General features: G+C 42.4%; 1 protein-coding gene across 1 annotated transcript in view; it reads left to right on the top strand.

Annotated features, from left to right (window-relative positions):
• Lhfpl6 (LHFPL tetraspan subfamily member 6) overlaps positions 1 to 17,205 on the top strand; it is a 256,212-nt gene that overhangs the window by 210,810 nt on the left and 28,197 nt on the right. The window contains exon 3 of the mRNA XM_004645046.2: positions 14,104 to 14,202. Within this exon, the coding sequence (XP_004645103.1) occupies positions 14,104 to 14,202 (99 nt within the window). The remainder of the gene's footprint in view (positions 1 to 14,103; positions 14,203 to 17,205) is intronic.

Below are 17,205 nucleotides of genomic sequence, written 5' to 3'. Positions count from 1 at the left end.
AAGTGAAAAACCTCTATTGTATTGTGTGGAAACAAAATTCTCAAGTAGTTGAAAAACTTGCTTGGGACTGATCATTAAATCACAGATGGAAAAGTAAAAAGTTTCAGTTATCCTTGACATTTCAAGAGGGAAAGAAAACAGAAAGGAAAATCATTATAGATGTCTTGAAAGAAAATTGCTTCCAAATTGTTGTCTGTCAGCATTTCCAGATGGCTTTGCTGTGTTTTAGTGGAATTGATGGTATTTTAGAAAAGCTTGAGGAAAATACATGAGGTTCTTATTTCCTGATGTCCCAGAAAGTAGACATAGGGAAAAATACCTTTAAAGGATTTCAAACATGTTGGCCACCTGGATGACATTACTGATAGTGCACGTCAATAATCTTATGATATCTTTATATCCTCTAATTTTTCAGTGGTGGGAAGGGTATTTTATGAGTACAGGTAATGAAAATAATGTATGCTAAGTAGAAGAGTTACTGGAAGCCTACTACAAATGTCTTACATATTCTACTCACACTACATATATGCAATTTGTACATATTCTATAAAAATACTAATATAAGCTACTGTATAAGTTTTATGCACATGCATCTGCACACACATTTATGTGTATATATAGATTATATATAAAATATTTATGTCAGTTCTTACTACATATGATAGGAGGAGAATTTTTTCCTATTTTACTGAAGAAAATATCTCAAGAGAATGGGGAGAACATTGATTAGGGTTACAAAACCAGGGGACGATGTGTCACCCAGAGACAAAATTACAACCAGATCATCTGCAGATTGAATTGGCTTTCTCTTGTGACCCATGAATCAGGGAAGCCCTCATCCAACTAAATAGAACAAGAGCTCCCACTGAGCAGCTCCCACAGGGGTTAAGGGAGGACAACAATATAGAACGATAAGAAAAAGTGGTTAGCCTTAGGTTACTGTAGACAACGTTTTTGTAAGGTGTTAAATCAGAGAGGTCTTCCTTATGCTGGCTAAAACTGACTTGTTGAGCAATTGGGCTGTTATGTCTCTCCTGATATCTCGAAGATCAGAAAGCAACATAATTTGGACATGGCAGTAAGGAAATGAACAACTACAATTTGGCCTGTTTTGTTGGTACCTATTATCTATTAGTACATATATTTTAAAATATTTTAAAATACTTTCCAGTATAGGAACTCAGTTCAAATCAATCACCTGCAATAATTGTTTTTAACCTGAACACACTTCTAAGGCTACTCTCATAATCACCATGGTAACATTTCTCATAGAAGACATCAAAATCAGTGGCACAGACCAACCTAGACTCAAGTATCACCTCTGGTAGGAAGGATAGCATGTTAAGACAAAAATCTGTGCAGCTGCATGCTTTAAATAATTGCGAAGCTGTACTTGCTATCAGCATATCTAGAGCGTAAATAAAAGGTGGCTTATAAAACCTTGAGGTATTTGTTTTCATTGCTTCATAAAATTTTCATTTTATCAAATGCAGATTTTACTACTCTTTAAAATATGCCTAGCATCCTACTGTAGTATTGTAGGATTTATGTTAGGAAGGCCTGATTAAATTACTCAAGGGCCTTGGAAAGGTGTGGAAATAAAGAGATTTTGAGAGCAAGGAATCTTCCTTCTGCTCATCAGCATTCAGTTCAGGCCATCAATGAAAAGTTTGACTCTTCCTTCTTAATACTGTATGTGACCTCTGAACAGATTCCTAAAATAGAGTGTGCCCCGTTAAAGAGACCAAGGAAAAGCCTCAGTGACTCCGTCATTCCTTAGAAGAGTCTTCCACTTGGGTTCGCTATTGTCTTGGGTAACTTTATGCTATTAGAATAGTAAAACTGGGATGGAGATGTTTTCCTCTGAACTGAGCGCTGTGTCTTTGCCTAGGCCGAGTGCCTCTCTGTGGCGCACCCTCCCCTCACGTGTGCCCATCTGTTGTGCCAGCAGCTTCTGGGGCACCCATCCCGCACTCAGCAGCTGTGTACCTAGATATGATGGATCAGTGTCTCCAGAAGGTGCAGGTGGCTTTATTCACACTGGCACCAAGGACCACACTGAGGCTACACGCAGTGACCCGCCTCTGGTACTGCCAACAGGGATGGGCTTGGCTGCACAGCCCAGGCCCGCTTGCTGCAAAGCTCACTGTCTGTCCTCTGCACAGTCTCCTAATTCAGGACTTCATTTGAGTTAAAACTTGCCCAGCCCCTCCTTCATTCACATTGGCTTTAGATAATAATTAAAAAGTATAAATGAGTGTTTCTTGCAGCCATATGACCGTGTTTAGCCCCTGACCCTTCTCCCATAGTCTTGCTGCTGTTTCCTCCTTCCAAGGGAATGTGATTGTTCACAGCTCACTAGTTTCCCACTCATTGAGCCCCTTCTGGGAGGTCACAGAATCCACGATCCATTATGTATTAGCAAGACAAGGCGTCGCTCACGTGATGTCCACAGCACTGGAGCCGCAAAGTCTCACCAGTGTTTCCGTCGAAGAGGACATGGCCCTGGAATTTGCTGCAGTTCCTCAAGAAGCCAGTGTGTTGCAGAGCCTGTTTTCCAGTGACTCTGTCTGTATGCTCCTTGGCCTCTGGTCCTATCCCATGGCCTCTGCTATCACTCATCCAGCCCTCTGGAAGGATGACACAATGAGCCTGTCAGGCATAAACGATGCTATTTTCTATGCCAAGAACAAATCAGTCTAAGCCTCCAGGGGAAAGAAAGAAAGTGAGTTAGAGCTTTATCTGGAAGCAAAGCAAAGATCTGTGTGGGCATTCAGGAAAGGCTGGGGATAGCATTCTGCTTCAGGACAGAGTTGTGTTGTGTGTTACTTCAGACACGGTGTCATCTGCCCTACAACCTGAGCAGAACTGTCCCCCAAAACAGTACGCCCTGCTGGCAGTACACTTGCACTGCAGTAAAAGCCACTGCTGTGTAAATGACAAATGTGTAGGGTTTACCTCCCCATAACTGATTATTCATAAAAGGAAAGGTACTTTTGCATTGTTTGTGCTACACTGGGACTTTAACCACGTTTCAGCCAGTCTTCTTAATGACTCTTCAACTATGAAGTCCTGGCTCCTGGGAATTTATCACTAGAATCAGGGTAGCTGCATTGGCCAACATGACTTGAGTAGATTCTGGTCTAGAATTAACACTGCAGTCTTTTTCTTTCTTATTAGTGGATGTTTGTATTCTGTAGTAGTGATATTCTTTGAGGGAAATTGATACATTCACACAATAGACCTTGTTCATTTTCAACCTCTGTATGTCTTTCCCTTTCCTACCCCTCCCTCACCCGCTTCCCTATAATCAAGAGTTTGCCTTCCCATTTCCCAGCATTTATTTATTTGTTTATATTTTGGGTTTTTCATATAAGAGAAAGCATGCCATATTTAACTTGCAAAGTCTGGCTTATTTTACTTAGCATTACTTTTTTTTTTTTCTTTTCTGTATTTGGACAGGTCTATAGGGTCTTACTAAGTAAATCAGACTGGTAACGATTCTCCTGTTTTCAGTCTCTCAAGTGCTGGGATTACAGGCAGCCTCCCAAGTGCTGGGATTACAGGCCCACGCTGCCACTCCCAGTCTCAATCGTCATTTCAGTGCCCCCCAGGGGGCGGGGCCAGCACAACAGGCTGGGGATTGAACCCTGGCCCCTGAATCTGCCTAAGCAAGTGCTTTAGTCCACTGAGCTGTCAGGCTGACCCAGCATTACATTTGAAAAGCAGGGTTGCAGTGGGTTCAGGGTGTGCACTCTAGATCTACTTCCAGTTGGGTCTTAGGTTTTGTTTCGTTTTTTACCTGGAAATTTCCTGGTAGGATATTATTGGAGCCCAGCTGTGCTTCTAAAGCACTTTTGCACAGAAGGGTGAAGATTATGTTAAGCTTGTTTAGTTGTGTTTGTTGTTATTCTTCTGTAGGGTCATTACCAGGAGTAATTCACTTTGCATACAACAGTGACCCAGAAGATGACTCCACTGAGAAGCAGCTTAGTGGTCATGATCTCTGTGTTATGGGCCTGCAAAGTGTTTCCCGAGGTTCTGAGTGATGATTTCCTGAGTCAGAATCTTGAAGCAAGTTGGTACTATTTTTAAGTTTTAGGCTAATTGATCAAGAAAAGGCTAGAAGTATGGCTTGCCCTAGATTTGTACACAGATCACTTGCCAAGTTGATGGGGCTGCACCTGAGCACATCAGGCATTACGAATGCCTTCTCATGTCACTTACCACATTTGGATCTGACTCTGTGTCTGTGGCGTGGGCTCACCCAGGCCGCTGGGCCAAAGGAAGGAAAGGAAGTGATGCACGAAGGATGACAGTGGACTGCACATACTGGGGGCTCAAGCCTGTAGAGCAAAGAGCCTGCCCTGGTGCCTCCAAGATAAAGCTTTAGATCAGTAGAGCTATGGAAAAATGGATAGATAGGTGATAAAGCAAGGTTTTTCAAACCCATTAATTGCAGCACCTGTGTGATGGGTGGGACTAAGAATGCTCACTCTACATTTCTTCCACTTTTTTTAAGTTTGAAATTGTTTTATAGTATCATGTTACAGGAACGAAAAGAAATTCATTAATTCATCTCTGTAGAGCGATTGGTCAGTTCCAGAAAATGTATCTATTTCAAAGATGTGAGCAAGCAGTAAGATAGAGTTCTCTGCTTTTGATTAGATAATGTTTTCATGTTTGTTTTGAATTCATCACACCTATAGCTAAATCTACTTCCTAATGAAGAATTTAAAATTGGCACATATGATGAAATGTTTCTACTTCAAAGCAACAAGATTGTTATTAAGATTGATACAAACTGCAGTGTACTGAAACCTATTAGATTAAGTGCTCCAAACCAGGCATTTTCAATCTTTATCATTTATTTCAAGTTACAATGCCAAAGGTGCCTATCACCATGCTACAGGTTGGGGACTACTAGGTCTATTTTGTTGATAAAAGCCTGTGTTCACCGGAGCCCATGGGTGCTGCCAAGATGACCCATTGCTGGAGTCTTGTCAGGATTCAAACATGACATGGACACCAGCGACTGCTCTGTTGTCACTGGGCCTTCATTGCTTGGAGCACGGTCTTGAGCAGCAGCCTGTGCTGATCACATGCCATTTGAAATGCAGGAGACTGGGCCTGCGCGGACCTGCAAGGTAGAATCTGCATGCTGCAGTGGCCCATCAGATGTTCCTTGTGTACATCCGGCTGAGCAGTGGTGCCCTGGCCCACACCTTCTGGGGATTTGATCCATGTCCCCTGTTATTCTCCTAATATAAAAACAGGCCACCTGAGAATCAGTAAACATGAGCATTTCTTTTCTCTCAAAAGTACAGCTGCAGGGCTAGGGAGATAGCTCAGTTGTCTAAGCACCTGCCTGGCAAGCACAAGGTCCTGAGTTTGATCTTTGATAGCCTGTGAAGTGCCAGCCACTGAAACCGGGTGTGATGGTGCACGCTTGTAATCCCAGCATTGGGGAGGCTGAGACAGGAGGATCACTATGAGTCCGAGCTGTGTAGTGAAACCCTGAACCAAATAAATAAATAAATAAATAAATATTTTTTAAAAAGTGCAGCTGCAGGGCTAAACATGGTTACCTTCCTTTCCTGCAGCCCCAGAGTGAAGAGAGTGAACCGATACTTCTGTTCTATCATAGGAGCCAACTGTGCCAAGTGTGTCCCAGCCCTGCGGCTGTCTGGCTGTGGGAGGAAGGCACACGTCCCTGGCTCACCTGTCTGTGTTGGTCCATTTCTTCCTCAACCAAGTGGAGCATCAGTTCTGGCTCTACCTCCTCAGAGAAGGCAGAGTTGGGGTGGGCAGGCCAGAAAGAACATGCACTCTCCCAGGGCCAAGAATGCTGGCTCTTAAGCCTTTGCGCTACTGGGCAGGTCCCCCGGGGTCTGGCTCCTTCATTTTTCCTTACTCTCCCATGGTTTGAATGGCTGGGGTGGGCGCTGGCTGAAAGTAAACTGCTCACAGCTCTAGGGGTGCTTTGCTGGGACCCTCCCTGCCTGGCATCCTCCAGGAGAAAAGAACTGGGTCAATATCAGGTATTTGCCTGACCCAAGTATAACACCTTCTCCTGTCCACAACACAAGATCTAAAGTTTAACCATTAAGACCATTTGTTGACTTACCCTGCAGTTCAGTGCCAAGGCACTCTTTACAAATACCATCTTGTTGAATCCTTGCAGTTCCCTCCAAAGGGCAGGTATTTCCCATTTTACAGACAGGGAAAGCTGAATCCTCAAGAAGTGAAATGCTGGAATCAAGGTGCTCTTAACTGCCATTAGAAAGTTGTTACTTTCCTTATGACCTGGTTTTTCAGAAACCTATCTTATACAAATTGCAACATCTTCCCCCAGTTTCATTGTTTGAAACAACTTGATTTTTTCCTACCAATTGCCTGGGGTCCTAGGAAGAGAAAAGATGACAAGTCACTCAAGGTTGAAATTAGCTTGGGGATTTTTGCTTTGAGCTAAGGAGAGGTATTTGGGTGCCTAACATACTGTGTCTGTTTTTTGTGTCTTTTGTCACATGAGCTGGAAGAAAGAAAAGAAATGAGAATCAGTGAGCCATTCTGAAAAATACTTTAAGGAAACCCAAGGTTTACTGTCTTCTGCAGGGCATTTTCAGCAAAGAAATAATTTTACTGTGAATTAGCAAAATGTTTTGGATAGTTAAAAAAAAAAAAAGCCCTCTTTCAATTTTCTGTTTTAGAGCTCAGAAAGACTTGTGAGCCTGAAGAGCCTGTCCATTGCTCATTTTATGCTTGCAGGTGCTTTTGGTGGACAGAAGTTCTTTGTGCGCTAGAGCTGTCCTCCAAAGTGACAGACACCAGGGGAGGGGGCTTGCGGAGCTCCTAGGCGCTGCCTTGTCTTGAATTGCAGGCAGGAGTGGGAGTGCTTCCCAGTCTGGGAAAAACGGTGACTTGAAATTGGTCTCTGTCTTCCTCCCCTTCACCCTTTATGAGATGGGATGGCAATTTGGGAGGCAACAGAAGATAGGGTTAGAGCACCAAGGCAAGGCCTCCGCCTCCAACGCACCTGGCTCTGTGGCCCTCAGCCTACCACTTGGTGGTTTTCTGAGTAGAGATCTGCTTCTCTAGCTTCCAGTTTCTGTAGTTGTACAATGGAGGCAATTTCATATTTTATACTATTAAATAACACCCCAGAGGGACAGGAGAGAGTTCTACAGCTCACTGCTGGGATATCAGGCTAGAGAAGGCTACCTATCTAGGCTTCTAGGCCTTGAAAGTCAGTATTGTCCTAATGGACTTTGAGTATTAAGATAAGGAATAAGACTATCTTAGACAGAGAGAAGGGATTCAATTTGGAAAGCTGAAAAACCTCAAGCCATATTCAAAGAGCCGGTGGTAGGTGCAGTGAGTCAGGGAGCCCCAGGTCAGAAATGCCTTTGAGACTGGCCAGGGCACTGTAGCTGTTCCACAGGATGGCTCTCACCAGCGATGTCGAGGCTCAGGGCTGGCACATCAACTACTCGTGTGATAGGCATAAGACCTCAGGATCTGGAGGCAAGTGTGAAGCTGACTAACGTGTCCCTGATGGACGTCAAGCAGCAGCTGGTAAGCATGGGAGCCTGGCTCGAGTGGGATCGGGATAACGCAGAAGAGCCTGGGCAGGAACTCTGGAGCCCTGCACTAGTTTAAAATCTGCGTGCTTTTACAAGCTCCTCACATCTGTGCCTCAGAACCGGAAAGCACTTTGGAAAGAAGCATAGCACCTCTCCAAGCTTCCTTTTGTAGTAGAATACATTTTCAAAACAGAAAAGTTAAGAAAAACTGCATTTTTAAGAGCTGAAGAGTTATCACACTGGCCCATGCTTTTGCTTCCTCTGACCACTGGGCTCACTTTGTCTCTACGTTTGGTAAAGGAACCCTTATCTGGGATGAGAGTAGATGAACAGTGCAGTATACATAAATTAGCAAATGGAGGCTTTGTGATGGAAACCTGTCAACCCCTTCCACAGAGAGGTCTAGATAACAGGCCACAAGATTGAGCAGCTTTCATGAGAACAGTAAAGAAAACAGTTTCCCTCGGGGCTTGCTACAGAAGGAAGATAAAAGAACTGAGAGACGGATAAAAGTACACAAAAAAATATAAAAAGTCGATGTGGAATGCAAGTGCGACCAGTGATGGTGTGATGGTTGGAAAAAGTCACGCTATAAAAAATAATAAGCTGTGGAAAAAGAATGGAGCCTTAGGCATGGAGCGACAGGGTGAGATCATGTAAAAACTTTCAAGAGCAGACTGGGAAGAATAAGGCTTTATAAGTTTAACTTTAGGACTGGATTCTGACCACCTGTGGGGAGTAGTTGGCAGGGGCTGACTAGAGGTTTGTTTTGCCTCCTTGGCAGGAGCCGGATTGTTATGTTAATGTTCCACTGGATAAGTGTTAAATGCTGAGTCTGAATAGAAAGAGTTTTGCAGAAGGGAAAATTCCCAGCCTCAGATTGCTTTTCGGACCATTCAGTTCTTTACAGGCTTCAGACTTGACACTCAAGCTCTAAGAAATAATTAGTATCATGGCAGATGCTAGTAGCATTTTTGTGAAAACTGAAAGGAACTACTAGAAACTCTCCCAGGTGGTTTGTGGACAGACAGAGTGTCTGCAGAGTAGGACTGGGGACCCAGGAGCTCACCCAGGGCCAAGAGGAGACCTGGAACAGCATCACCGCTCAGCGTGCAAGCGCCCACCTCTTGGCGTCTGCCTGTGATGTCGCTCTTCTGTAAACCTCAGCACCTCCTACAGATCATTTCATTGACTTGGCTCTTCAGATATTTCAATTGTCGTTGGACAGAGTGAGCTCCCAACCTTAGTACTCAGGGTGAAATGGCCCAATCATCAGAGTATTATTAAAATGGATCTTTTAAATTTAAAAACTATGGACTCATTCTTTGGATTTTTTTTTCCTTTATTTTTTTTTTAAAAGACAGCATCTATAAATCCTAAGACTTAATGCTCATCCTTTGGCGCCTTCTGGGTAGCTGATTTCAGTGATGGTTCTGGGCAAAAACTAAAGACTCAGCCAATATACAATTTGTGATTTACTCATGACCCTTAAGTTGCAGTCTTTAATATTATAAGAACAGATTGCTTCTTAATTGCAAGTGAGCCTGATGCTGCAGAAGATCTCCCACCTCCCCCAGCAGCTCCCTGTTGGTGTCTTCCTCAGTGGCCTCTTCTACTCACAGCACCTTTCTTCACTTCCCCTGCTGTATACACCTGGACTCGAAAAGTGGGATAATGTGGATTTTTTTCATGGCAGTGACAAAGAAACTTGGTTAAAATAAAGCCCACTGGTAGGTTTTTTCAGGTAATCGTGCAGCAGAGAAACAGGCAAGAGAAAAAAGGGAAAGGGGCTTTATTTTCTTTGAGGACGCAGAATTTGGGGAAGTTAAGAATTCTCTCATTTGGAACAAAGGAGGTTGAGGCTTTTATGGTGTTTTGTCGGGGGTGGAGTTTGAAGGGATGTTTAGGAACCGGCAGGAAGGGTGGAAGGAAACTGTATCCTGGGCTGACTTGGAGAAGAAGGGGGAGGTGGTCTTGAGAAGATGGGCTTTTGTTTTAAGGGCATCAGCCATATTAGATGACCACCATAATGATTTAGCAATTCATACTAGGGCAGAACCTGTCACCCCCATGGTAACCACGAGGCCAATAAATCAGTAGGGTTTTTTGGTAAATAATACTAAAATTTGGAAGCAAGAGATTCTGTGAGTGAGAGATTCTAGTTGGGCCGTTTATTTTCCAGTCTTAAGCAATGAGAACCACTAAAACCTGTCAATCAGTCGGATCCCATTTGAGCAATCACTTCACATTCCAGAGTGTTCGTTGAGCCTCACTTCAGCATTCAGTATGAACCCAAGTGGAATCTCAGAGATTTCTAAACTGTCCTTCCATTATATATTGGTTTGCACAACAAGGACTAAAGTTTAACACTGCTAAAACTAAGCAACTATTTTACAGTTATTTTATTAAAAATTATCCTCCTTTAACATTTAATCATCTCTACTTTACAATGTGGTATTATCAGTGTATTCCATAAAATGCTAGTTAACTTCAATCCACATCCCAATGGCAGTTAACATTTGAAGTGTCTTCTTTAGAAGTGTGTGCTCCGGAGAAGTTAATTAGCACATTAAATTCCCTAATGAGGCACCTGACGACAGAGATGGTTAAAGGCAAAACCTTCCAATATCACTATTTATACTTGCCCCAAAGGTTCAACAATCAGCATAAATTGTATTGGAGAGAATTTTAATTGAGGACATGGAGAAGGTTCAAGATAAAGATGTGTATAGGGAGCTCTCCGCCCTTGTATGCATAGGGCAGGTACCAGTCGGAGTCTGACCAATAAGACAAACTTGTAGCCCAGGGACTTACAGTTTTACATACCTACTAGAAGATGTAGGAAGTGAAGATTGGAAAGAATATTTTGAAAAATTCAGGAAGCCAGAAGTGGAAGGATAAAGAGAAACTGATGGTGTATGCTCAGTGGGGGAATGAAGAGAGGAGGAGGCCACTCCCAGGTGCTCCCCAAGTGTCTGCTGTCTGCAGAAAGGCTTGCCCATGACTGCAGGTGCCAGGGACAAATAATGCTTCAGCCCTCTCTTTCTGAATGGCGCTCAAGTCTTCTCATTGACCTAGTATGGGGGGCCGGGGAGATGGCTCAGTGGAAAAATCGCTTCCCTGGCAAGCACAAGGGCCTGAGTTCAATCCCCAGTTCCACAAAAAAAAAAAAAAAAAAAAAAAAAAAAAAAAAAAAAAAAAAGACATAGTATGATGAAAAACTGCTAGCAGGAGAGTTTAGACAATATAGCTTCCTGACTTCTATTCCTATTTAGAAAAGAAGATTCCAAAACAGCAGGGGTGATTTTGATTATTAATGAGCAGTGTCAGCCACAGAGGACAAATCTGACAAGCCTAGTGTCCTTTTGAAGTGTCTTAGATGTACAACTACCCTCTCCACTAGAACTTCCTGTGATTATGAACATGATCTGTATTTGTGCTTGTTAAAAATGGGAGCCACTAGTGCTGTATAGCTTTTGAATATTTAAAAGTAGCCAGAACAACTAAGGAATAGAGTTTCTGAGTTTTATTTCATTTTACTTAACTAATTTAAATGCTGGCATGTAGCTGTGACACTGCTGATAGTGCTGTGAGAACCCTTTTCCCCTCTGCAACCTTCCCTGTCACTTAATGGAAAATATTCTTACAACTCTGATGTGAAGATCCGCTAAGCCTTCCATCTGATACTTGTTTTGTTTATTCTGTGCTGAGACTGTCACTTAAAATGCTTGTTGCTGTAAGTCTCTGGAGGAGTTGGAGGGGGTCCGATCCTGCTCATTGCTAGTAAACATTTGTTGCATATTTGGAAAAAGTGAGTCTGAATCTCTCTGTGTCCCTAGTAATCAATAGTGGTAGGAAGCTAACAGCGACGTTTACCTGCAGATCCTAATAATTTTGACAGCCCATTAGCCTGATGATGGCTGTGCAATGTGTGCTTTTTTCCTGGAAATCTTTCTCGGAGCTTTTTGTGCCTGTAGCTTCTTCCCTATTAGCAAGCAGCAGCAGATGATGAAGCAAAGGCTAAATAGACATGAATAGGAAAATGCAGACGAACTTCTTGCCTGCCACTAAATACACTTTTAAAAATGTGAACGTATGATCGTGGCATTTTAACTTACACACATAACACATATTTCCTGTCTACAAATTCATCCCTGACTTATATGGTTGAATCTACATTTCACAGTATTACAAAGACAGTCCAAAGACTCCGCTTAGAAAACCACTGGCTGGTTTGCTACCTATGTAGACATTGGGTGTTGATAAGCCCCTACCATAAAGAGGACCAAGGGAAGTATTTTGTTTTGTTTTTGGTACCAGGGGTTGGACTCAGGACCTTGGGCTTGCCAGGCAGGCACTTCTGCCACTGAGCTATCTCCTTGGCCCCAAGGGAAGTGTTTTTGTGACTTAATGACACCCTCTTTTCAGCCATACTAAAAAAAAAAATTAGTAAATGAGATAACCATTTGTTTTTCTGTCAAAAAAAAAAAAAAAAAAAAAGAAAGAAAGAAAGAAAGAAAACTGCTATGGTTTAAATGTTACTATTTTTCTTTTTTTTTTTCTACACTTAACTACTTTCTGCCCACATACATTCTGCATTTGCCATTCTTAAAACAATTTGCTCATAAAAATCACAAAAATATGGGTATTCCCTCTTAAGATCTGAATGTCTTGGAAATGATACCACATTGTCTGTTAAGCGTTCATGAAACTTATGTATACAATGTGTGACATACTCAGGAATTATCTCTTCACCTGATAATGGATAAAACTAGATTGGAACTGTCTTCAGAGTGCTATGGATTCTGACCATAGGGAAAAATGGCCGCTAGGGTTTTTGTCTACTTAGCAAAATCTCGTAGCTCCGTTCCCTAGATTATTCTTCAGCTTCACAACAATTCATATTCATATAATTGCATAGAGGATATCCTGAGATTAGCGGCCTGTAGTTTCAGTGAGTCTGGGCTCTACCTTAGACTGAGACTGCTTGCTATTCAATGGTTATTATCTTGCAAATCCAAGGGACAGACTGAGGGGAGGAGTGACAAGAAATGAGCATTGGACAGAAGCAGTTATCTCTCCTTAGGGAGCTACATACCTTAAAGATGTCAAGGAGGTGGTAGAAAGCAACTTGACCTTGGATGCCTGGGAAGAAAAAATAAAATATTTGTGCTTTAAGCCCTCACTGGGGCTAGGGATTGGGACAAAAGGGAGCCTAGCAGGGGCTCGGTGCACGAATTGAAGTATTCTAGGTACATTTGGAGCCCTGGCTTCCCGTCTCCGCCTTACCATGTTAATAGGCTTCCCACTTAGGAGTCTCCTCAGGAGCACCTGACGGCCCCCACTCTCGCCCTTCACGCACACTGCACGCCTTGGTCCGGTTGCCTCAGCACATTTGTGCACTAGAGTGATGGAAATGCTTGCTGATTGACATAACAAGATCTTACTTTCAGATTAGCCCGTGAATTCAAATACTGAGGGTTTAACTCCCTTTTAGCTTCTTGTAAAACCGTATTAGGCTTTGACACGAAAGCAGACTGGCTAATCCAAAGCTGTCAGCACAGTGTGCTGCCACGATAATAACTTAATTTGTAGTACAGTGAAGCCGTTCCTTCCTTCCATGTAGTGCTCAAACCCTTTGGTTTTGGCTGCAGGAAGATGTAGATGAGTGTGGCTTGTTTTCCAGAGTGTTCCTGAGAGGTGAGGATGTTCTGTGGTTCCCAGCCAGGCGCAGGCCAGGGGGCACAGTGCACAGCCTGGACCAGCCTGCTCCAGTGGTTCAGGAGAATCTTTGTGCTCCTTCTGTCCCTGGTACAATTTGATAGTACAGAAATACTCTGTTTTGATTCTTTTTTTTTTTAAATTTTTATTTATTTGTGTGTGTGTGTGTGTGTGTGTGTGTGGCCAGCTCAGACCACCAGGGGGCGGGACTGGCTGGCATGTGGTGCTGGGGGATTGAACTGCGGTCCTTGTGCTTTGCTAAGCTTGTTCTAAGTAGGTGCTTTAGACCACTGAGCCATCTCACCAGCCCTTTTATAAGGAATTTTTTTTTTCTCCTTGAATGCCTTCAGGGCACTTTTGCATGGCTGGAGTGTTGTGGGGATCGAACTACAGCAAACTGAGGCTGCCAGCATTGTGGAAGCAGCCACTTAAAGAACTGAGCTAGGGCTGGGCCCCCTCTGTTTTGATTCTTAACTTGTAAACAAAAATAGAATGAATGATAAAACACAAGCCGAGTGATTTCGAGTTTGTGGACCATATTTCCTAAGCAGGATTCACCAGGCTTTTAATGCTTTTATAAGTCAAAGTCGGAAGCAAATTGAACTGTCCTCTTTATTCTTCTTCTTTGAAAAGGGTTTGATATTGTCCCTAGAATCGAAGTAACCTTAGGTTGCTTAGGCTGGTGCTTTCAAAACACAGGCACAGCAGCTTTGTTACAGTGTGAAGTACTGGTTCTCTCATCACCTTTTGTCCAGGGATGCTAAGGCACACTACTAAGCCCTCCTCTCATGTTTTGCAGGCTTACTGATTGGTGCAGGCTGTGCCCTCTACCCCCTGGGCTGGGACAGTGAGGAGGTTCGGCAGACTTGTGGCTACGTTTCTGGCCAGTTTGACCTGGGTAAGTTCTCTTCACAGGTGACATTCTGTTTAGAAAAATATCCATATCTCATCCAGGTATAATAGTGCACAGCTATAATCCCCACTCTGAGGAAGCTGAGTCAGGAATTCAAGGCTACCATGAGTTCAAGGCTAGCTTGGGCTACATAGTGAGCTGGAGGCAACCTGAACGACATAGCAAGACCCTGTCTCAAAAAAAATATGAGGGCTGGGGAGATAACTCAGTAGTCTAGGTGCCTGCCTGGTAAGTTCAAGGACCCGAGTTTGATCCCCCCATACAACATACTGCACTGGGATTTAAAATCCTCAGTGTACTGTGTCAGCCCCAAAACTGGGTGTGGTGGTATATGTCTGTAATCCCAGTGTTGAGACAGGAGGATCACTATAAGTCTGAACTGTGTAGTGAGACCCTGTGTCAAATAAATAAACTTTATAAAGACATTTAATAAAAAGAAAATTTATATCTGATGCTTCATAGAAATGGAAATGGGATGTAGAATAAAAATGTGCAGAATAATATATGTATAATATAATATATGTACTATATATATATATATATATATATATATATGTTTTAGTGAGAAATTGTTGATAATCTACTGTTTGCTGAGCACTGTGATTTATACTGCATTTGGAAAGACCAAACAGAACTGGTTTTGCTCTCAAGAGTTTGTGTTCATTGATTAACTCATTCCAAATCATATACTTATTAATAATTCCACGTGCCAACAACAAGCTTTCTGTGGAACTGCAGTCTGTCTGGGAAGAAAAACAAAGCAGGCAAGGAAATGACAGCAAGGGAAAAGGAAGCCAAAGCAATTTCTTTCAGGGGTAATAGCTGATTTTGTGAAAGGGCTAAGAATAAAGCCAAGTCTAGAACAGCGTAGTGTGTGTTGAGAATCAGGAACAGACGGAAGCACCTAGTGTAGTGCTCAGGGAAAAGAGCACAGCAGAAAAAGGGGTGAGGGCTGAGAAGAGCTTGTGGGGACACCACAGAAACCCCAGCAGTTGGAATACAAGGCACCCTTGGGATGCCTCATTCATTTGCTTTCCTGCGTACTAGTCAGAAAATTTTTGACATTCTCCCTTTGAAGCTACAGTATGCTCTACTTTACACTTTATAAAATGTCAGCAGAGTGATATACGGCATACATCATTTTTTTTCTTTTAAATTTTAGTTCATTGGTACAATTTAGGTATACACAATGACCCTGTTCATTAATGGGAATTTATATTTGTGCATGATAAAATCAATCTTCATTAATTCTCTTTATTTTATTTTTAAGTGTAAAGGTAAAAGCAAAAACAAATAGCAGAATCAAAGACAGAAATAAAACCATCTACAGCAATACATATATTACAGATTTTCAAAGCAAGAATAGTTAGCTAACAATGATTGCTACATTATCTAATTTTATAGTCAGATGTGCTGCTCAGATTAATAGAAATAGTTAATGGCATACATCATTTTAAAATGTAATGCCTGGGTGATATTTCACTTGGTTGGTAAAGGTACAGTTACCCAGCCCCTTCTCAGTTCAGTCCCATCAAGCATGTAGTCTGCTCCAGTTTCTCTTGTTCTAAGACACGCAGTAATGAGTTGTTTAAATAATGTGAGTGTTGTCTGTACTGAATTATGTTCTTACAGTGCTTTTCTAGAATTGGTAATATAGATCAAAGAATACGAGCCCATAAAACACATTGGTGTGAAGGAAAATAATAAATTTTCCTCACTCATTGTAGGTTCCAGGGTAAGACCCTTATAGAAAAAGACAAATTAACAAGAGAATTGTACACACATTCATTTAAAATGAGTTTTTCATGGCATGAAAACAATAAAAGGAAACAGATCTGATAAGAAGGCCACCCTGTGCATTTGTCCTGCAGGTTTAATGGGGACTTTGGCTGTCACAGAACCAACAGGCTGTGATTTCCCCCTGTGGTAAGCCGTGGCGCCTAGGCAAGGCCCGCTTCCTCAGATTCTTTCCTGCATCGCTGCATCTTCTGAGTTGAGGACACCCCTTTCCTCCAGGTAGTGGGAGGCCCCTTCCCATGTGAAGATCTTGAGTCCTGCTTCAAGAGGTTACACAGTTCTTCCCCTGGAGGAAGGGCCAGGAAGGCCAGAGAGACCTTCCTGCCTCTGCTGTTTTTTCAAATGCCGAGGTGCCTTCTTCGGGGACAGCACGACTGATGGGTCCTAAAGCTCACCACTGCCAACTGACAGCAATTATTTTTTTCCTACTGTACGGGTGGATGACGTTCCTGATAATTAGTACAGAGCAAGTTACTAAATCAGGCTATCCTCTCAGCATTAAATATTTCACTTACCTAAGAAGAAAAATTTGGCAAGACTTGCTCCAGTAGGCACTATTACTATATCCAAAATCATTTTTTATATTTTTATATTAGAATGACTATGATTCTTTCTGTTAAAAAGATGAGAAAAACAGAAGTGATGCCGTGCCAAGGGTCTGTGAATTTGAAAAGGTTGCATTCTCATTTGACCTAGTGGGTGGCAGCCATCCTCCTCTTATTCTGGGTCTTTTGGTAAGAAATGTGTTCCACATACCACCTAATTTGTGTGGATAAAAATAAGAGCTTTTCCTTTGCCATTTCTCTCCCCTGTAAGGACAAGGTTTTTGAAGTCCGGATTACTGCAGTGGTTTCCATGGCTGTAGAAGAGATCAAATGCTGGCACAAAGTTGACTGCCAGCATTTTTCTGGAATGGAAACATTTACAGGGGAGCTAGTATTCTAATGGGGTCCTTGGCATTTTCCTTTCCCTGGTGTTCAAGGCATTCCTGGATGCTTAACACAGGCCCCAACGGGACGAGAATCCTGTTCTCACTGACCTGCCCTTATTGGGCATGGCTGTATTAGTTAGCAGATTATAATGAAACTCAGGTCCTGTGATTACAGCTTTTATTACTGTGCCCCAGTATTTTGCATCTCCTCAGTATTGTGGATTAAAAATTTGAATGTCAAATTAAAACCTATCCAGAAC

Source organism: Octodon degus, unplaced genomic scaffold (assembly GCF_000260255.1).
Source record: "Octodon degus isolate 3935 unplaced genomic scaffold, OctDeg1.0 scaffold00216, whole genome shotgun sequence".
NCBI lineage: Eukaryota > Metazoa > Chordata > Mammalia > Rodentia > Octodontidae > Octodon > Octodon degus.
The sequence above is the reverse complement of the archived record's forward strand: the minus strand, read 5'-3'. Positions and strand labels throughout refer to the sequence as shown.